Below are 22,420 nucleotides of genomic sequence, written 5' to 3' on the forward strand. Positions count from 1 at the left end.
TAATTTCATATGACATAATTGATGATGTTTGATCATATTGATAATTAAACTTGAAAGTATAATAAAGAATTCATTAATAATAAAATTAATAAAAATTTGGCATGATATGGATAAAGATCATATTACTTCTATCATTTTAGTAATATCATATTATTTCTATTTGATATAGTCATATTTTAAAATATTAAATAATATTAGATGATTATTATTATAAATCTTTATCTATTAAAAAAAAATCAGTCCTATTACTAACATAGGATCAATATATAATATATACTACATTAATAATAAATGTTTAGATTATATTTATTTGCATTTATTCAATAACATCATGCTACTAATGTAGTATGTATTAAAATATATATTATTATTATTTTAATATTTATATCATAATATTTATGTGCGACCTTGCTTTATTCCAAAGTGGGATTGTAGGAGAGATTTTCATATCATTGTTGATGGTGAGAGGCAAGGTTTAAAATCTCAAGTCATGCTTGACATTTCATCTTTGACTTGAACAAGTCATGTCATAGTTTTGGTCTCTAACTGGGACAGCCATGCGTTTGTCTTTATTTATTACCAAAATGATACAAGCTTCAAAAATGTATCGTGTGACATTGATATGGTTTCAATATTTATTCATAGAGATATATAATAATATAAATATGTACATATATATCAGTATATTGATATAAAATAATATAATATCAGATATATCACTCTATATAAGAACCAACTAAATAAGAAATAATGATAGATTTCAGGACCACTAAGAGCAATCTAAAAGAAATAGTTGGACAAACTAAATCTAATGGAATAAAGATTTATGCCCTTTGTAAACCAACAATCACTTTTAAGTCCAGCGAAAACTCAATGGCAATATATATAACTTGAAACTCGATGACGATGATTTATAATTGTGTCAAGATGCATTGTTTTATATAATTATGTATGCCTTCTCTAAACCTGAATCATTGAGGTAGAAGGACATGACAATTGTAGGCAGTGGTGGACCTGCTAATTCTGAACATCAAATGATAATGAACATGTCAATTCTTTAGCTTTCAAAAATATAAAGCAAGGGGAAGCAAGCTTCTCCTGCTCTGAATAAGTGTTCTCATTTATAAGAAGAAAGATTCAGTTTTGTTGAAGAAGAGGCATATAGATGAAGAGACAAACAAAGGAAGAGGGAGTGAAGGAAGAGGAGGGAAGAGGTGAATGGAGGAAGAGGGATATCTTGAAGAAGTGGTAGAGAAGTTGTAGAGGGAGTTGCGGAACCCTAGTTTTGTCACTTGTAGAGGACGAAGTGCTTCTCATAATTGTAGTTGCATTAGGGCATCTTCTCCCTTCTCGCATATCAATCTGCCAGGGAAACACTAAATTCCACCTTTGTCTGCACAACTCAACATTTTAAACACTAGTGAGAGGTATTGAATTCTCTCTTAATCAACACAGGTGAATATTCAAGACCAAGCACTTTTTGATTTAATTAAGTTTGATTTGAAAAGTTAGTCTTTTCTTTTAACTCCTACCTTGGGGTTCTAATTATTTTTTCATTTTGCTTTTTATATTTGTATTACTTTTTATGTTCTAGAAAGAGTTGTTAATTGTATATTAGGGCCCTAGGTCTATTGTTTCAGATAACTTCTTTAGTTAATAAAGTTTTCTTTGAGGTTTCTCTTCTCTCATTTTCTTTCCTTTCATTAGATTGTCAATTGATCTTGTTTTACTTGGCATCAATGTCCGGACCTAACATATCTATCAGTTTTCTACAGTTTCCCCATCGGGTCCTAACTCTATCCCTTAGCTCTTGCTCACTTCCCATGCTTTTTAACCATGCTACAGGCACATCTAGCTATGCTACACATCGCCTCTATAGTTCACATATTCTCCACCTCCACAAACTCTCTATCCTTTGTCAACCAATCCTACCTCCTCCAAACTAATGATCCAACATTTGTCACAAACCTACGACAGTTTTGAAAAAATGGTAGAATCTAGTACATTAGATTTGATGCAATGAGTATTGCCAAGAAAATAATTAATTTAAAAATTGAATTACATTTCCAGGAAACTGAAGTATTCCTCTTATCTTAATGCAAAGTATTCCTTCCATTTATTCAGGCTCTTGCTTCCTAGTCTATTGGGAAAAGTGATTAAGCTCTAGTTTAGCTTATAATTTATTTATTTATTTATAATTTTCTTATCAATAATCTTAGATTAGCATGGTATAATGATGTAAAGATTGAGAAGTGTTTGAAAACTCAATGCCTAATATGATGACCTCCTTAGGAAACATAGTACCCTGGCTTAAATAGAAAATCCTGACCATTATTGTTGACTGACAAATCCAAATAGCAAATGTTTTCACTTTCCTGGAAGGGATTAAGGTTTAAGGTCCTGATGTTGAACCACTTTTGTCATTCCAAGCCAATGCCATCCAGTGCTGAACCACTTTTGTCATTCCAAGCCAATGCCATCCAGTGCTAATACACAGTAAAGTCAGCACAAGTGTCAATTGTGTTGACAGAGGATAGATGTTGGAGAACAGGAGAAGTCCCATCCGTAAGCAACAAAAATAAGACAACCTTCTACTAAACTGGAGGTTGGACACAATAGCAGCATAAGAAGAATCTCAAAGCATCGGTGTTATATCTTGAAGAGAATGACAACAAAGAAGCACATCATGTGGGCCTATGCAACAATTCACGTAATCATACGACAGAAAAAGTTTCTATTGTGTTGACCAAAATATTAAAAAAGGCAGTCCGGTGCATAAAGCTCCCACCAATGTAAAATCTCGGATAAGGGTCTATTGTACGCAATTAAAACCATGTTAAAGATCACAAACATCAAAATACCTATTTATTCTTAACTAAAGGCATGGAACTGATTGTCAATGGATAAGGGCACATTGTAAATATACAAACCATATGGATGTAAATGTAAAATTGTAAATGAGATAATATATACCGGTAGAGAGGATCACCTAGATGCCAATTTTAATCTTCCCCTCTTCTACGTGATATCAGAGCTAATGATTCTATGATGTTAATCTCTCATTTTCACACTTTGCACGAGCTATGCTTGTCACGAAACTAGCTTCCCTCTCTGCGCATGAACTATAATAATGTCAGAGCAAAGATATATACAATGCTAACCAATCTAACTAAATGCATAACTTGGAAGAAACTCCACCGGTGTTATGCTTATGATCACATCTCAACAAATAACTTGGAGGTCAAAAACTCCAAAAGTGAGCACAAAATATAAAGTGGATATAAGAGAAAAGTGCATGGTATCAAAAAACATATCTCATAACAAAATCCAAGGAACACATTGCTTTTGACAATTTAAAATATCAATCTTTTATCATAAACTTCTCTTAAATCAACTCTTAGACAAATTTATCATTTCTTGTATTTTTTTTTTTCTTTCACTTAAGTATTCTTGATTTAGTTTATCAAGGAATCCACATATATACATATGGCAGATGACCTACAATCTACTTAGTAAAAGATGCATATATATATATATATATATATATATATGAATGAATGAATAACTTACAATTCATCCAAAACGAAATGCATCATACACATATATAAATGTATAGGGTAAACGACACACAATCCACCTAGAAAAGATGTGTTGTATATATAGAGTGATTAACCTGCAATCCAACCAAATGCATCTCACACATAATAGGGTGAATGACCCTCAATCCATCGAGTGAGAAAAGAACTCAAAGGTTCTTTTTAAGCGTGGAGCCAATGCTCTATATTAGTAACTCATTTTATTTACATATTTCAGCATAATAAATCATGCAACTCTTCTAGAGCATGGAGCCAAAGCTCTATAACCTAATTGTTACGTTTATTATCTTGTCAATTTTATATCATTAATGACACAACCCCTTAAGGTTCAAAGCCGAAGCTCTAAGGATAAATGCTACATCCATTATCTTGTTAATTTAATATTAGTGTTAACGCAACCCCCAATGTGGGAGAAAGTTATCAAGCAACAAGAATTCATGTAAAGAAATCCATTTCTAACAACTTCATAATTATGTCTACTTTCACAAACTTAATCATGCACATGGTCAATATAATGAAACAAGCAAGAAAAACCCACCTGAAATGAAGAAAAATATACATCACTAAAGAAACCCACTTCATCCTAATCACCCAAAACGTCTCTATACTCTTCCAATTACCATGCAAGATATGAATGAGAACACAAATTAGTTATGACCCCCTTACTATAAATTAATTATCACGGTAGAGAAGTTTACCTTATGTACCAACATTAAGTAACATGATATAATAAACTCTTAAGTCAAATTTCGTTCCACCACCAGTAATGGCCGAAAGGATTAAGGATAAGATTCTGAATGAAAGAAAACCCAGCAGCTAGGTCTTCGTCCATAAAAGTGTAAAACATCGTTATAGCATAACAATAGTAACTCCCATCTGAACAGAAATCCATCAGAAGCTCCTCTTGCAATGTGCTCTCTGCCGGAAGAAATATCCAACCATCTGAGGATCTCTCTAGCACAATCAAAGAGCTTCAGTGGAAGACTCTTTTTAATCCTTAGGTGACTTTCTTTGCCCTTCCTAATTGTCTGCCTGTTGTGGTTATAACCTACATATAAACTGCACTCTTGGTTGAGAGGTTGATAACCGAGACATCAGAAAGTATTTCATCAATATCCATTTCCTATGTGAGTTGTGAAAACTCAAGGATTATAACACTCATTCATCATCTTAGATCCTAGCATTGGGCAACTCGTGGTTTTTGTGCTGTATTTCCAACTGCTGATATATCTAACTATATGTCCATAGGTTAGAGTACCTACCTTCTCCAGTGGACAAGTCTCCTACTTGATTCTGCTGCACTTCCATGTAGGAAGCTGCAATGAGTCATCTTCTCAAGCAGTGTCTTTTTCTTTATGTTTAGAATAAGGCAGTGAGCAATGCTTCCTCTTCTTATTGTGTTGATTCCTATTGTTATGCATCCTCTTCCACCTGCATCAATTCCTCCTTCAGTTACTTCCTAAGGCTAGATCAAATCTCTTGTTTGAGCTCTTCCATGATTAGGTATTCCTAGAACTACTTTTGGTGTGCTTTAATGATCGCATGCCATCAACAAGTCCTTAGATTTTATTAGTGGAAAAGGCCTCACTCAGTGTTGTTACTTCCCTGCTACTACACTTGGCACTGGTATGATTTTAATATTATATATTTCATGCTGACACTGGACCCACTTCGGCATGTGTCGAAACATGACAGAATTTTAGATGAGTTTACTGGTTTAACTCTCTTTCTTACAAAAGAAGATAACACACTAAATCAAATTGTATTGTACCACACCATGGCAACACTTAACATGATTTGCTACATATTGAAGCATGTTAAGATGAACTTAGATGCTTTAGTGCTTCAAGAATATAGAAATTATCCCGACTGACAATGACTCAAATTCATCTTTGATGTGTGCTGGCGCAAGTGCCGGCATAATAACATACTCCTGAGTGTCATGTTACTCGCATTATTTGGTTTTGGTAATTTATTAGAATGGTAAATTTTAGGCATGCTAGAAGAGCATGATATTGCAAACCATGGACTGATGGATTTGGTAATTTTAACCCAATTATGTCATTTCATGATCTAAATTATATTTATGACTTTCTTTTATAGTGTAATGTGAAATAGCACCCAAATGGATGTTTGTTTAAAATACTGAAAGAGATCATCTTCCAAAAGTTAAATTTTGTTTGCTGACGTGCAGTTAAGATCAATTAAAGGAGCAAGCAATGGAGAGTACATGGTAGCACTTCGTCTATTCATAGATCATCCTATTGCATCACCACTGCAGCAACAAAGTGCCCGTACTTCTGGTGTCATGACTGAGTCCTCTTCTTCAGGCACTACCACTGTGAATTGGCATGAAATGTTTTCCTTCAAAATTGACTCTATGGTTTGTTGGTCCTCTTGTGACATACATTCTAGTTCCTTGATTACCAATTTAACATATTGGCTTGCTATGTTTGCAGGTTATACCATTGCAGGTTTATTGTATACAAATTTCTTTTCTAATAGTTGTATGCATGTAATTTAGTCATACAAAAACTTCTTTTCTGTGTCACTAGATCAAACATGTAGCAATGTGAATCTGTGTCTAAAATGTTTGGCAAAGGAAAATTTTCTCATTTTTTGGAATATTCTACTTTTCTTAAACTGAGGAACTTGGAACTAAACCAAACTAAAAGGAAACACTTTATAAGGAATCATAGTACTTTGAATGATCTGAGGAAAAGAGTGTATGCATGGTACATACCTAAAGGATTCTAAACATGTAGAACCGTTTCAGGATCAAGATGCTTGAATGGTGACCTCAATACAAATGCTGTCCAGATTTACTCTTTATCATGAGAGCATCGAAGTTGGAAAAGGTCATTCTAGTTGGCATGCCACAGCTAAAAGAAAAGAGAATGAACTTGCTAAAAGTTCACTTCTTGCATCTTGCTGACAAATCAAACAAATCAGAGGAAATTTGCGTTGACAACAAAACGTGAATCTAAATGCCTTGCGAAAATTTGAAACTTCCCTACTAGATTACTCTGTAATCAAAATGAGAAGGAAAAAAATGAAGTATTGGAGGTCAATAATTAACTTGAAAAAAGATATGTGCTCGTTCTCATCGTCATGTCCTATGTTTTATGTCAAGGAAAATTCAATCATCAAAATATCATGTTTTTATTTATTTTGTTTTCTCTTTCTTTTTTTTTGTCATATAGGTAACTTGACTAGTTTTCTCCTTTCAGACATGCACCTCTAATCTTTATTCTTAAAGATTTTCTGTTCATCATTCCTATTCTACTTCGCTTGATTGGTAAACATAAAATGTTAAACTTCTGCTACATACTTCTACCATTTTGATCATCTACATATTCCTTTGAATGTAACATTAATAAGGTTTTCTAGTCAAGCGCTCTCTTGATCACTAACTACAAGTTGCATTCCCAATTTTCTAATGATACTGAAATTTGTGTCTTAACTAAACAGGACTATTATATGCTGGAGCTTACCGTAGTTGATCTGGGTAGAGGTACTTCTTTTGTTTAATATGTCTATGTTATTTACATCATTTTTTGAAAATTTAACCAAATTTGTCATCAAATATCTCAACTGTGACTTTGACAGGAGAGACGATAGGAATTGTTTCTGCCCTTTTGAACCAAATAGCATATGAACTTCCATTTGGATCAAATTCAAATGATTATAATAATTGTTTTTCTTGGAAGGAACTCTCACCAGCCATTTCATTGGTAATTGTTTTTTTTTTTGCACTTTTTTCATCTTAGTTTGAACTGGCATCCTTTCTGCAATGTTGTACCTTTAGGCAACAACCCATGGAAGTTACTGAAAATAGTTATCATTGCATGCCACTAAATTATTTTATATATCATCCTTGATCATAGAATTGTCAAAGTGAAGACCAGAGTAATTTATATGGAAGAATCAGATGTGCTATACTACTTCCTGCGAAACCTGAATCTAAAAATGACAACTGTGAATCTACTGTTGCAAATACGGCTGGGTTTATTCAAATCAGTCCATCCAGGGAAGGACCCTGGACATCTATGAGGTTAAACTATGCTGCTCCTACAGCATGTTGGAGGTTTCATAATGATGTTGTTGCAAGTGAAGTATCTGTAATAAATGGCAACAGATATGTTGACATTCGATCTTTGGTATCTGTTACTAACAACACTGACATCTTTATTGATCTGTGTTTGATCTCCAAGTCTTCTTCTGATAATCATACTACAATGGATGAAAAAAGTGATGGCCTGGATAGAAGACCTGATGATGATAAATATGAAACTGAGGAGTTCTTTGAAACACAAAAGTTCCATCCTTCAGATGGTTGGATAAGCCATTACTCAAGTACACCATTTGCAAACCAGTCTGATTGCTCTTCAGATGATAGAAATAAGGTAAAGAGAGCTAGAATATTACTTTTATCTTTAAGGTCTAAAACATTTTTGTTAGTATTTTCCTTTTGTTAGTATGATTACACTGCCTTTCATGAGAATAGTGCCATCAGTGGATTAATGCAAATGTTGAGAGTTCAAGCAATGTTGAAGATATCAGATGTGTATGATAGTCATCTTTAAGAATGTTCTGAACAAACTTCGCTAGTTTATTAGTGATTAGTCTAAGCACTAAATGTCAGCACCTCACATTTGTTTTATCCTGAATTACTAGCAGTTGATTTGCTATGTTATGATACTACAGAAAAGAGTGGTACCACTCTGGATTCCCTTGTGTTTATAAAACATTGTCTTGATATATAAATTTTAAATTAGTCCTATTTGAGTTTCTTAGTATATTTATATGTATTCTTATGTTCAGGTAGCATCTATTGTTGAACTGCCAGATGGTTGGGAATGGGCTGATGATTGGCATGTTGATACAAGATCTGTACTTGCAAAGGATGGATGGGTTTATGCTGCAGATACTGAACAGCTGAAGTGGCCTGAGTCAACAGAAGTTAAAGAACAATTATATTCCGTTGATTGTGCAAGGCAAAGAAAGTGGATTCGGCATAGGAAATATGTGCCTCCATTCAAAGAAGATAAGCAAATATCAGTTGGATTATTGAAACCTGGAGATACTATTCCTCTTCCATTGTTAGTCTTGTCAAACCCTGTGCAATCCTTTATGTTGCAGTTGAAGCCAAAAAACACTGAAGATAAGAAAGAATATTGTTGGGGTGTTGTGACACAGAGGCATTATCAAACTGAAATTTGTGGAGGCAATGAAGATTTACGTGACATATGTGTATCATCTCTTGATGAGTCTGATGTGCTCTTGTTTTGCTCCCAAAGAGAAGGAACTTCTTCAGATCAATGTGAAGGTTTGTGGTTCTGTGTTAGCATACGAGCAAAAGAGGTCGGCAAAGATATCAAATCAGTTCCTATAAATGATTGGAATATTAATATTGACTCTCCGTTAGCAATATTCAACTACCTCCCCCTTTCGTCTGAATACAATATCTCTTCTAGTAAATTGAGTGGTGGACAAATAACTTGCTCTCAAGGTGAACTTATGCCAGGTGAAACTATAAAAATTCACAGTGTAGACATGAGAAATCCATTGTACATATCAATACTTCCGGAAGGGGGATGGCAACCCCTACATGTAAGTTAACTTCTGATTGAAACTTTAAAATTCTCAATTATCTTGCAATTTATGTTCTTCCTATAATTCACTTCTCTTATTTTAAAGGAGCCTGTGCTTTTATCACATCAAAGCAAAACACCCTCGAAATTGATGAACTTGAGAAGCTCTTTTTCTGAAAGGTCTGCTATTAAAGAATTATATTGGATTCTTTAGATTTTCCTGAGTATTAATGTCTGGCATTGTTCAGGTTTCAAATTTCAAACCAACTTATCGCTTTTTGTAGGATCGTTCAAGTGATTCTTGAGCAAAATTATGAGAAGGAACATTTGATAGCTAGGGTTATCAAAATTTACACTCCATATTGGATTTCAATTGCAAGATGTCCACCACTTACCTTGAAGGTTATGGCCCTTCCTGGGAAAAGAGGAGCACAATTTCCTGTTTCATTTCATTCTCATAAAAAAACAAAGAGAACACTTTGGCATATTACTGATGAGGAATTGTTTGGTGGATATACAATAGCTTCTTTTTTGAACTTCAAGCTATTAGGATTATCAGCGTCCATTAGTGGACCTGATGAGGAGTGCTTTGGACCAGATACTGAACTTTCTCCTCTTGGTGACATGGTAACTTTTTTCTATTCTCTTACTACTATGTATTACTTGACAAAGCCTCTGATTATTGATCACCTGGTAATGTCAGGATGGATCAATTAATCTTTATGCATACAACACAGACGGCAATTGCATGCGGTTACTTGTTTGCTCAAAACCATCCCCTTACCAATCTGTTCCTACAAAGGTTACTTGTTGCCTAAAATCCTGTTCTATGTGTTGAAGTTATATGCTGATGAACTTGTTTTTTGTTTATATTTCCAGGTTATTTCTATCCGTCCTTATATGACATTCACAAACAGGATAGGACAAGATATTCTTCTTAGGTTTAATTCTGCAGATGAGCCTAAGACTCTGCATGCTTTTGACTCTAGAGTGTCCTTCCTTTATTCTGAATCAGGACGATCAGATAAGCTTCAAGTATGTTTCATTCTTCTTTTACCCGTTTTCCTATTAATTTTATGAATTTAAATAGGCTTGGAGCAGTTGTTTTGCACATTTTCCAATTCTTACTCTTTTCTCAAAAGGACGACCTAACTAAAGATCCCCATAACTTGTCTAGAGCCGAGTTCTCCTAATGGAGGAGAATGACGCAAACATTTGAAATGAATTGTTTTGAATTTTAAATTCATAATTGATTTTGATAATTGCCCTATTTTAAATGGCGAATTGGTATCTTTAAATTTTAAATTCGATAATTGTATCTATTTTGGTGAAGGGGAGCCTTAGTGCAACAATAAAGTTATTGCCATATGACCTTGAGATCATGGGTTCGAGTCGCAGAAATAGTCTCTTGCAAAATGCAAAGTAAGGATACATACAATAGACCCAATATGATCTGATCCTTCTCTAGGACACCCCGTATTGGCAGGAGCTTCATGCATCGAGCTGTTCTTTTTAATTGTATCTATTTTAGTAAGAGATTATGAAATTATTGTCGTTCCCAATTTGTGGTGTTTCTTATTTAATTTGGATAAAGTTGACTATATAAAAGAGTATCATGTCTATATAATTAGAAGCTTTAATTAATACAATTATCGTTAATTATATGAGACATTTCTCTTGTTTGTGGGTTTCTTTTCTGTGTTAGATTCCCTTTTATTTGAACAATTTCGTCTCAAATTTCTATGTGATTCAAGGATTTGATTTGGTGCTGCATCAAACAGGTATCTCACCTCAAGTTCTTATGCATGCTATAATAGGATTGTAAAAGTACACAAATGTGTATCCATGCTATAATAGGATTGTAAAAGTACACAAATGTTTGTATCCATGCTATAATAGGATTGTGAAAGTACACATGTGTACTTTTATTTGATTTGATTGTGAAAGTCTTTTGTGTTAAACAGAGATTTAATTTAAACACTTGTTTTGCATGTATTCAATTATATGCATGCTCCATACACATATATATATGATATGTTTGACATTGTTGATGAACCTAGATTCCGATATGTTATGTGTTTTATGTTGTATGGTTACATTATATATGTTTTATGGAACTTTTGATTGGATAGCTTTGTTACTTTCTTATTCATGTGTTTAAAAATTTTTCAGTAATATAATTAAATTTTAATATATTTTAATATAGGTGCTTTTTGAAATCTTGAATTTATATAAAGCTTCATGGGCTTTCAATCCTTATTTCATTGGTTATTTTTCACTAATATTTCTATGATCTGGTAACCCTAGTTTGTTTTGGTATGATGCCAAGTTTGGTACCTTCATTTAATTCAGAAGTGTTACTTTCTTGCTTCCTATTTACCACACATTATGATCAATGTTTCTAATATTTTGTTTAGGTCCAACTTGAAGACACACACTGGTCCTTACCTATAGAAATCATCAAGGAAGACACGATTGTTGTTGTTTTGAGGAAGCATCAAGGTGGTAGGAGATTTATAAGAGCTGAAATTCGTGGTTATGAGGAGGGCTCACGATTCGTAGTTGTTTTCCGTCTAGAATCAACAACTGATACTTATAGGTGACTTTTGAGTATATCTTTTGTTATAGTAACATAGATCATTTCCTAGTCATTTTCCATCTAGAATCAACAACCAATACTTCTAGAGGATTTTTAGTGTATTTTTTGTTTGTTATAGTAACATAGATCTTTTTTTTTTGTCCCATTAAATATCTCTAATAGAAGTTTCTTGTTTTACAGAATAGAAAATAGGATGTGGAGTACAAGAATTGAAATACGCCAATCTGGCCTAGATGAAATTAGCTGGATCCATTTGGAACCTCTTTCAACTGCAAAGTTTTCATGGGATGATCCACTTGGACCTAAATCCATTGATGTCCGTGTCATTAGGGAAAATGAAATTTGTGTTCAAGATGTTTGTTTGGATAGGAAAATAGAGGTCTCCAAAGATTTGCAAGCACTGGGTGTACAGATTATAGCCACTGAAGTGGGTGATATGAAAATTCTGCGATTAATTGACTACATAAGAATGTTAACATCAGGTTCACATGATAGGATTGTTCCTGTACCTATTGACAGAATGGGTATTTCCTCTCTTCCAAAAGAGCCTCACAATGAGAATGCACCGCTAGAACTTATAATCGAATTAGGTGTTATCGGGGTCTCTGTTATAGACCATAGACCAAGAGAACTGTTGTACTTTTACTTGGAGAAAGTGTTCATTTCCTATTCAACAGGATTTGATGCCGGTACAACAAGCAGGTAAGCATTGTTTGTGAAGTTTCTTTTTCAATTTAATTCATTATTTTGATATATACATGAGAGCCCAGAAATTGCGTGTTTGTTGTTTTCACTAGGCAGCACTTGTACTGTCTAAACTTTGTTAGCCTAACTTAATATATCTTAAAGTTTATTCAATTTTGTAATCAAACATTTATCTATTAGATTCAGATTCTAGAATCTGCGTTTGTGTTGGATTAATATTTTGCTTTTGCCTCTGTTGGCTGCAATTCTTCATGAATTACTTTTTTAAAAGCTAAAACCAACATATTTTTTCTGATATTTTTATAGGAATAAAGATTGACAATGCTTTCATATTTGTGTTGCCACCTGTGTCTTGTCTCTATAAATTTGATTCAGGTTGTCTGATCAGTTTCAAATTTTTACTGTTGTCTCTCAGGTTTAAGCTTATTTTTGGTTATCTTCAGTTGGATAATCAACTACCATTAACAGTGATGCCTGTTCTTTTGGCACCTGAGGATATGCCTGACAGAAAGCATCCAGTCTTTAAAACAACCGTTATGAAAAGAAATGAGACTTCAGATGGCACTCAAATCTATCCATACATCTATGTTCGGGTAAATTTTCATTTAGAGATGTCATAGTCATAGACGAATGATAGTGATAATTTTGTGTATTTAATTGCATGGACTATTTTATATATTAGGTCACAGAAAAGCCTTGGAGAACCAATATTCATGAGCCAATCATATGGGCATTAATGGACTTCTATAATAATATTCGTATGGATAGTCTTCCTGGAAGCTCGGGAACTATGCAAGTTGATCCAGAGATCCAACTCGAGTAAGAAAAGTTCAACTTTAACTCTAGCTACCCTTCCATATAATGATATCTGCCCTTTCAACTTTGGATGATTTGGTTAAAATCATGTTCCATGTTATTTCCTTAATGATCAAGTGCATTGTGATAATGCCTCCTTATAGACAGACCAACAATTTTCCTACATCCATTTTAACTTAGATGAAATTTGCACATATGAGGAATGATTTTTAGCTGAAAATAATATAAAATCAAATGGGGATTTTGTGCTTGAGCAACATGGGTTAAAGCAGATTTCTTACGTCAATATTCTCTATAGTAAACTTTCTACAATCACCTCACTAGTTGAGAGTATTTATGGTCACCTTATTACAGCACTCTTTGAGTGCACCTTCTCAATCCATAACTTTCTTAGTTAATGAAGATAACTCCATAGCTTGCAACACATCTAATACTAGGTTTAAAACCCTAGATTCTAGGTTAAAGCTAGTTACATTTCATCTTTCACTTATCTTACATCAATATCTTATCCTAGTAATGTTACCTAGTCAATAGGTCCTTTGTTGGATTGGGTGTTGGCATTGTAGAGGGATGAATACCACTTTCGACCTCCATGGTTAGTGTTCTTAAAGATGTGTGTAGTGAAAATAAATTGAACATAAAGAAGAGCAAACCATGAAGACATGGTTGATTTAATGTGATTCATGATTCCCCAAAACTACTACGTCCACAGTCTATGATTCGTTAGATGAATCAACTCCGAATTCCACTATCTTTTCTCCTCTTCAATTGAGCACTTTACAATATTAGCAGATACAAGAAGTAAAACAGTAATAAAAAGTCTAAATTAAAGCTTTTTGTGGAGACAAGATTTAAGCATTGTTTGCACTAGATAGATGATACTTCTTAGTGCCTCAAGCCCTTTTTATAGTCTTCTCTTTGAATCCTTAGCTGATGTGGCAACCATCAGTTAACAGTTAACTGATCCACTAGATCTTATCCGTTGAAACTTTCTTCTTTGACTACATTTGAATTGGTCGTGGTAGCATCTTCGACTTAGTTGATTGTGTATCGGTTGACTTGTAAATCTCTTCTGGCGAATCTTAATCTATTGGAAAACATTGTTCATTTTCAAACGAACCTCCGTCGATTGGTCACCGATTGGAAAATCTTCTATTTTGTTTCTCAGTTGATAGATTCTTACCCACCAGTCAACTCAGGATGCCCCAATCAGACTTACAAAACACTAAATGTAGCGATCTTTTGGACACTAGTCAATTGATACACATTCATGAATCGATTGGTCAAACCACAAAATCACTAATACACTCGGGGTTTTTTCTCAACCACCAGTCGATTAATTCTCCCGACTTCAACCACATCTAAGGTCAAGTTTGACCAAGTTGTCATCTACCCTCGTTTATTGTATCCTCCTCAGCTTGTCATGCTCTAATATATCTTATCCTGCGATCCCTCAGATGCACCATTCTTCTCAATCTCACGAACCTTGAGTCATCGAGCCATCCTGTGTATATCCTACGAGTAATTGAGTTGGATCTACACCATGTAGGCTAGACTTGCTAAGCTTGAAGGGGATCCTATCCCCCAATATCAATTACAAACATTTTTTATTCTAAAAATTAATATGATCAAATTAATTAACAATGATTAATTAAAGAACAAACATATATTAACAATACAATTGATTATTAATTAAACATTTTATTATAATAAAAATTAAAAATTATGTATATTAAGTAAAATTAATTATATAATTAATAATAATTTAATTAAATGAATATTAAAATCGTACTAGCACGGCGTGAGATGATACCAAAACTATATCATGCTATCTAGTCGAAGACAAACTCTAACGTGGCTCGAGATTATGGACCTTAGTTATATGCATATTACTTATATCTTTGATCTAGTTTGTGTTATTAATTCTTATATTAATTATGTTGTACATGTTACTTATAACCTTGATTTTTTTTTTTTCATATTTCTTATATCTTTGATCTTACATAATTGACAAACATTACTTACTATATAGAATTATGAATGGGATGTGTGGGTAAATGTACTTTATGTATGCCATTTTTGTGAACAAATGTTTTTAATATTGCATGTGAGGTATGCAATGAATCGAATGCTTATCGTCTGCATACATCTTTTAAAATTATTAATTAGATAGATCAATAGCATAATTAAGATTAATAACATGGAAAGAGAAAAGTACAATAGCAGCACCTCATTTTCATACCTTGGATTGTTGCTTGATAATATGAGGGGCCTATTTGCTGATATGTGCATGAGATAGACACCCGAATGTTATGGTTTGCCAACATTGACCTGCAAGTGTTAGTGCAGTAGCAGATTTTATTTATTCAATTTTTGTCATTCAGGTTGATAGATGTTTCAGAGATTAGGTTGAAGATGTCATTGGAGACTGCACCAGCTCAACGACCACCTGGGGCCCTGGGTGTTTGGGGTCCCATATTGTCTGCTGTGGGAAATGCTTTTAAAATTCAGGTAAATAGTTGCAACCAATTTTGCTCAAGCAATTACTGGATCACAGTTGATTGAATGAAAGAATAAGTTATGATTTTCTAGCTTCCTTTGAATCAATGTTCTTTGAGAATGAACTTGACTTTATCTAACAATCAATAATCCACTAGTCCTATAACTATAACTTTGGTGTCAAAAGTAGCATAAGTTATATGCCCGAGCTTTTTTACATTTACAATGTTACTATCAGTTAAGGGATCTTCATCTAACGGCTATAGCTTGTATCAATTTCTTTCCTTCTGTTTTATGTGGCATAGATTTATTTGTAGTTCCAGAAAATTTTTGCAGATAATTTTTGTTCTTAGTGGCATTATTTTTTATCAAGAGAGCTTGGCTGAAAATAGCATGTTGTCAAACAAGTTAAGAAAGACTGTTTGACAATCTTATGCTAAGGTATCTTTGTGTAAACTAACTAGCATAAAATAACCTTTAAAATTCCATGGTCATAATGGTGGCCGTCCTTGGTTCTGAAGATCTCCAATAATTGGGACTGCCTCTTGTTTACTCATGTCAGACAGCAACCCTTAACACTGACACTTTGAGCGAAAACCAACACCCCTTTTGATCAGGTGCAATTATGTTTAGAAGCCATTGTATCACAAACTTGGAGCCACACTTGTGTTGGACAAGGTTTAAAATATCGAGCCGTGCCGGAGTTTCGGTCTCAGACCGGAACGATACAGTTTCGGTATCGTATCGTACCGTGCTGGTATAGTTTCGGTATTTTTAAAATATAAAATATATTAATTAAAATAAAAAATTTAATCTAAATATTTAAAAATAAAAAATAAATTTTTTTTGATAATTTTATAGGTTTTAATAAAGCCTATTTAAATTATCTCAAATTATAGTTTTGAACTATAGCTAGGAGTTAATTATTAAAATCCGATTAAGCCTAAAGTTTTAAAATGAAAAAAAAAAATCGTGCGGACCGCGCGATCGTGTGTGGCCCGTGCAGAGCGTCACTGGGCCCCGGCGGCGTCGCTAGCCCCGGGCGGCGCCTCCGGTGACGTCGCCGGCTCCGGGCGGGGCCTCCGGCGGCGTCGCCGAGGCCTCGCGACGCCTCAGGAGGCGTTGCCGAGGCCTCGCGACGCCTCCGGAGCCGTCGCCGAGCTCGGGCGACGCCTCCGGATGCGTTTCCGGCCGGATTTCCTGTGCCGGCGCTGTGCCGGTGCCGCGGCGGAATGAAAAATTTCGTGCGTATCGTCCGATACGGCACGAGATTTTAATCCTTGGTGTTGGATACTCAAAATGAATAACTTATGTTGATTGGAATTAGACAACTACATAAGATTTGTGCAAAGTTGAGTTTTGTTTTTGATACAATGCAAAAGGCTAGAAAGTTGCTCAGGGTTTCATAAACTTATCTGTTATTAACTATAATTCATTTGGTTGTATCATTTGCCTCAGGTGCACCTTAGGAAAGTTATACACAGGAGTAGATACATGAGACAGAGTTCGATTATCCCTGCTATTGTTGATCGCATTAAAAGAGATCTCATCCACAATCCTTTACACTTGATCTTTTCAGTAGATGTTCTTGGTATGACAAAGTCAACCTTTGCATCACTAAGTAAAGGTTTTGCAGAACTTTCAACTGATGGACAGTTTCTTCAACTAAGATCAAAGCAGGTAATGCCTCATTTACTCTATTCTTACCTGCCCTCAAGTTCCGATACTCCACTGTGCAATATTACAGGTTACATCAAGGAGAATCACTGGTGTTGGTGATGGAATACTTCAAGGAACAGAAGCTCTTGCACAAGGAGTAGCTTTTGGAGTGTCTGGTGTGCTGAGAAAACCTGTAGAGAGTGCCAGGCAGCATGGTATCCTTGGTCTTGCGCATGGACTTGGGCGTGCTTTTGTTGGGTTTCTTGTTCAGCCATTGAGTGGAGCTCTGGATTTTGTCTCACTAACTATTGATGGAATTGGTGCCAGTTTTGCCAGATGTTTAGATATCTTAAATAACAAGACAATAGTTCAGAGGATAAGAAATCCTCGTTCTATTCATGAAGATGGTGTTATCAGAGAGTACAATGAGCAAGAAGCTATAGGACAGGTATATTTTGCTGCATACCTTGATTCATATGAGTTTTTCTAGATTGTCTTAATCTATACAAAAAATAAAGTGTTTCATTACGTGTCATTAAGTTCAATTTTTTATATTCAATTTCATTTCTAATCTTTAACACTCCCTGTTCCATGTGTATGAAAATAATCTGGCAGAATAGTCTTTTAACAAATTCACTAATTGGACAGAGCTTATAATGATTTTAGGAACCTTGACTATTGGAATGATTATGCTTAGTATGACTTTTGGTGTATAAAGCTACAGGAGTAGCTTGGTCAGTTTTCAATTAAGCTACAGGATTTGTTGTTGGATATTATGATCTTGGTTAAATGTGGACAAAAGATTATTGATTAAAAGTTCTAGGTATATGGGATCTCTGTTATTCAACTAAAGGTTTCCAACTGTGTAGTGATAGGTTTTTATAGAGTGAAAAATTGGTAGGTTTAGTATGTTAAGTTTTGGGATTTTGAATGTGTTGTGATGCTTTTGGTTTAAGGAAATCAATTTTACAGATTGGAGTAATGCCTAAGAATAAGAACAGGGAAATGATCGAAAATAATTGAACATTTAAAAACAGCTATGAGATTCTATATGTTGAGTTGAAAAGATGGATGAGAAAAAAGAGCAGCTCGGTGTATGAAGCTCTTGCCGATGCGAGGTCTTAGGAAAGGGTCGAACAACATTGAGTCTATTATATGCAGTCATACGTTGCATTGCAAGAGATTATTTCACGACTTGAACTTGTGACCATAAGGTCACACAGAAAGATTTCTAGAAATGGTAGAAAATAAAATATTGTCTCAAACAAAGAAAGAAAACTGTCTTTAATTTTTCCTAACACATTCAAGATGGATATATTCAAAGAAGACCCATTATTATATAATAGACAAGGTCATCCAAAATAACTAGGCCAGTTACCTCTCATGATGCTTGCATGTCAGCCAAAATTTTCGCTTGTTACTTGCCTATACTCCATGCAATCAGTCCCTAGGGTTAGAGAAAGTGTGAAGCATGGCGTTGTGCAAGCACATAAGGATGTTGCAAATAAGCTGCAAGGTTCTTCTCTCATCCATTTCCATTTCCATTTCAATCTGACCAATATCTGCTGATCTTATTATGCTTGTATATGCTGACTGACTTGTTAATAGAAGCTAGGCACTGCAGCTTCTTGTTCTTGCTCAAGCTTGTGAACTCCTTACACCTCAAGAAAAGTGAGACACAGACATCCTTGCCCATTGAATGTGTTAAAAGACTAACACACGTTCTCTTCCACTTCCCCCAATTCATTCCATCTAAGCATCCCAAGATCATCCAAATTGAAGCATCTTTGACTGTGTGTACATCTTATTGAAGAAAATTGTAATTTTCTACTATGCTTTCTTTTATTCCGAGTCCTGAGATCCAATGATGCAATCAAATGTAAGGTAATCCTGAATATATGACTCCTTGCCTAGATGACTAGAAATATATAAACAAGTGTTCATCCATGCTCAAAAAGAGTGCATTTTTCATATGAACTGCATAGATATTTTAAGGTGAAATAGAGGGTGACCTAAAAACCCCTATGATAGATGTCATTTGACTTCTCTTAGTTTGCCTAGAGATATTGTTCCTTTGGTATGAAAAGTCATGTAGCCAATTCCAACTAGTTTCAATATGAGACTCTTGTTTTCAAATTTATACACAGATAACTGGTTATTGTCTTGTGTTTTCCTCATGATACTTTTACTCATCAAATATGCCTTTGCCTGTCTTCAGATGATCCTCTACTTAGCAGAAGCTAGTAGGCATCTGGGTTGTACTGACCTTTTCAAAGAACCTTCAAAGTATGCATGGTCTGATTACTACGAAGATTATTTTATCCTGCCATATCAAAGGATTGCTCTTGTAACAAATAAGCGTGTCATGCTACTGCAGGTTGGAATAAGTGGTACTTATTTTTCATTTTTGTCATCAATTTTAATTATTTACTTTCTTTCTCTGGGCCTCAGTGTTCTTCTTTAGATAAATTAGACAAGAAACCTTGCAAGATACTTTGGGATGTTCCATGGGAGAATCTCCTTGCAATTGAGTTAGCCAAAGCAGGATATGACAAACCTTCTCACTTGATTATTCATCTTCGAAACTTTAGAAGGTCAGAAAGCTTTGCACGAATAATCAGATGTGATGTTGGCAATGATGAAGAACAAGAACCTCAAGCAATCATTATATGTTCCACAATTCGAAGGATGTGGAAAGCGCATCAGGCAAATAAAAAAATTGTAGTTTTGAAGGTTGGCATGCCATGAATGTCCGTAACCTTTAACAAATGACATGGTTTTGATATTTTATTGTTGATGAGACAGGCTCCTTCCAGCCAACGGAACTTACACTTTGCTTGGGGAAGCAGAAGGGCGAGAGTCTCGCAGCCTCACTAGACCTTTCATAAAACCAAGAGGAAGTTCAATATCTAGCAAAGGAAGATTCATAAAACACACTGTAAACTTTAGAAAAATCTGGAGCAGTGAACAAGAATATAAAAGTCGATGCACCTTGTTCCCAAAGCAGGTGATTGTATAACTACCTTGTATCTCTCCTATGAAACTTATTATGGTTCATCATCTCTTATGTTTTCATGTGTTTCATTTGGTTGCTAGGTTGTTGAAGACGAAACTTTATGTAGTATTTGGCGGCCTATTTGTCCAGATGGGTAATTAAAACATCAACGCCAGCTTTTCTATGTTATATTTGATTTTTGTCACTTTCTTATTTTCCACTTGAAATTTCTTATATTGCATAGAGCATATCTACGTGAAAACTCACTGGTTACAAAACTATTGCCTTTTGAGTTGAACTCAAAAATAAAACCATAAGGACTATGGGGATAATAGCAGGGGGGCTCCCAGCGATCTTTTGTTTGAAGGGAGCATTGTTGGGATACAATCAAAGTTCCACATTGAAAATACATGAAAAAGAACATGGGTTTATAGGATGGAAGATATCTCTATCGGAATGAGGTCTTTTGGGAAATATTTAAAAAATAAAATTATGAGAACTTAGACACAAAGTGGATCATACTATTGTATAAATATATTGATTTCATCGGTACTAATAATTAGATATAAACTATACTATTTGGCTTCTTGATTATATGAAACTATTTGATTAGGTGAATCTTGATCTTTTTTGAATGCATAGCTCTTACAAAGTATCTTTTGATAGGTATGTATCTGTTGGAGATGTTGCCCATGTCGGCAACCATCCACCAACAGTTGCTGCTGTCTACAAAGATTTTGATGGAAATTTTGCACTTCCTGTGGGTTATGACCTAGTAAGTCATTCGAAAATATTTTAGTTAATTTCAGTGGTTTTTGTATCCACTTTATATTCTGAATTAGAAAGAGCTCAGTTTATTCTTTTTGCATCCTTAATCAAATCTTATATCCAGAATTGGTTTCTGGATTTATTGTTTCTCGGCTATTTGGTTAGATGGCACCATCGTTGGATTCCATTGTGGTTGCATGATTCTTAAAGAGTTATCCTACGTGTTTATGCACAGGTATGGAGGAATTGTGCCCAGGACTATGCTGCTCCTCTGACAATTTGGCTACCACGTGCACCTGAAGGCTACGTGGCAGTTGGATGTGTGGCATTGGCAGCTTATGAGGAACCACTGCTTGATTCCGCATACTGTGTGAGTGAACAGATCGCCGAGGAGGCAGCATTTGAGGAGCAATCAGTTTGGATGGCTCCTGACTCTTATCCATGGTCATGCTACATTTACCAAATACAGAGTGAGGCTCTTCAGTTTGTTGCACTGCGACAGCCCAAAGAAGAATCTGACTGGAGGCCTATGAGAGTCTCTGAACATGAATCTCTATCAGCATCAGAAGCTTCACAGAATCCAACCTGAAAGATAAAATCTGGATTCTCCCTTGTTCTCTGAGCTTCATCCTAACTAGCAAATTACTCCATACTTGCAATCATGTAACTATTTTATGCTTTCCACGTGTTTGGCCTCTGACTGAGTGCTATAGAGCACTTCTGCTGAGACTTTTGAAAGCGTCAGTCAGTATTTGTGCGGGCGCTAACGAGTTATATGCCTTTGTAGCTGGGGATTTTCCATCTCAAATGATCATCTCGTAACTCTCTTTCATTCTGATCTCACATCAATTGGGGATTTTCCTCAGTCAAATTCACTTTGTAGGAAATGGCACCTCGAACTCTAAATGATAATATTAAAATGTTAATGAATGAAGAACTCAACATACACTTTCCCTAAGAACCTTTTGACAAATGGTGAAGCACAAAATACACCATTTTCATCATATTTCTGCACCAAATAAAGAGCTGTGAAATCATTCTTTATTAGGTAACATAATGATTTTCTTGCAAATTCTCAAAGGGTGCGCTTGAAATTTTAGAATTACATAAGTTTTCATTCTCATATAATCCGTCAGGTATTCAGAAGGCAGTCTATGGTATAGATTCTGGATGCATTGCCACCTGATGG

The 22,420-nt window shown here is 34.9% G+C and overlaps 1 protein-coding gene across 1 annotated transcript in view; it reads left to right on the plus strand.

Annotated features, from left to right (window-relative positions):
• LOC141832830 (uncharacterized) overlaps window positions 1–22,066 on the plus strand; it is a 108,403-nt gene extending 86,337 nt beyond the window's left edge. Inside the window, 23 exon segments of the mRNA XM_074720202.1 lie at window positions 5,791–5,979; window positions 7,068–7,110; window positions 7,206–7,330; window positions 7,484–8,002; window positions 8,421–9,209; window positions 9,297–9,370; window positions 9,475–9,817; window positions 9,894–9,992; window positions 10,070–10,225; window positions 11,608–11,789; window positions 11,970–12,491; window positions 12,910–13,087; window positions 13,177–13,313; window positions 15,695–15,821; window positions 17,268–17,489; window positions 17,557–17,916; window positions 19,687–19,845; window positions 19,920–20,201; window positions 20,274–20,305; window positions 20,307–20,475; window positions 20,565–20,617; window positions 21,130–21,238; window positions 21,467–22,066. Coding sequence (XP_074576303.1) covers window positions 5,791–5,979; window positions 7,068–7,110; window positions 7,206–7,330; window positions 7,484–8,002; window positions 8,421–9,209; window positions 9,297–9,370; window positions 9,475–9,817; window positions 9,894–9,992; window positions 10,070–10,225; window positions 11,608–11,789; window positions 11,970–12,491; window positions 12,910–13,087; window positions 13,177–13,313; window positions 15,695–15,821; window positions 17,268–17,489; window positions 17,557–17,916; window positions 19,687–19,845; window positions 19,920–20,201; window positions 20,274–20,305; window positions 20,307–20,475; window positions 20,565–20,617; window positions 21,130–21,238; window positions 21,467–21,820 — 5,223 coding nt within the window. The 3' untranslated portion in view covers window positions 21,821–22,066.
• Window positions 22,067–22,420: the final 354 nt, after the last annotated feature.

This window comes from Curcuma longa, chromosome 8 (assembly GCF_044706935.1).
Source record: "Curcuma longa cultivar G26 ecotype Majalengka, Jawa Barat chromosome 8, ITB_CL_G26_1.1, whole genome shotgun sequence".
Taxonomy (NCBI): Eukaryota; Viridiplantae; Streptophyta; class Magnoliopsida; order Zingiberales; family Zingiberaceae; genus Curcuma; species Curcuma longa.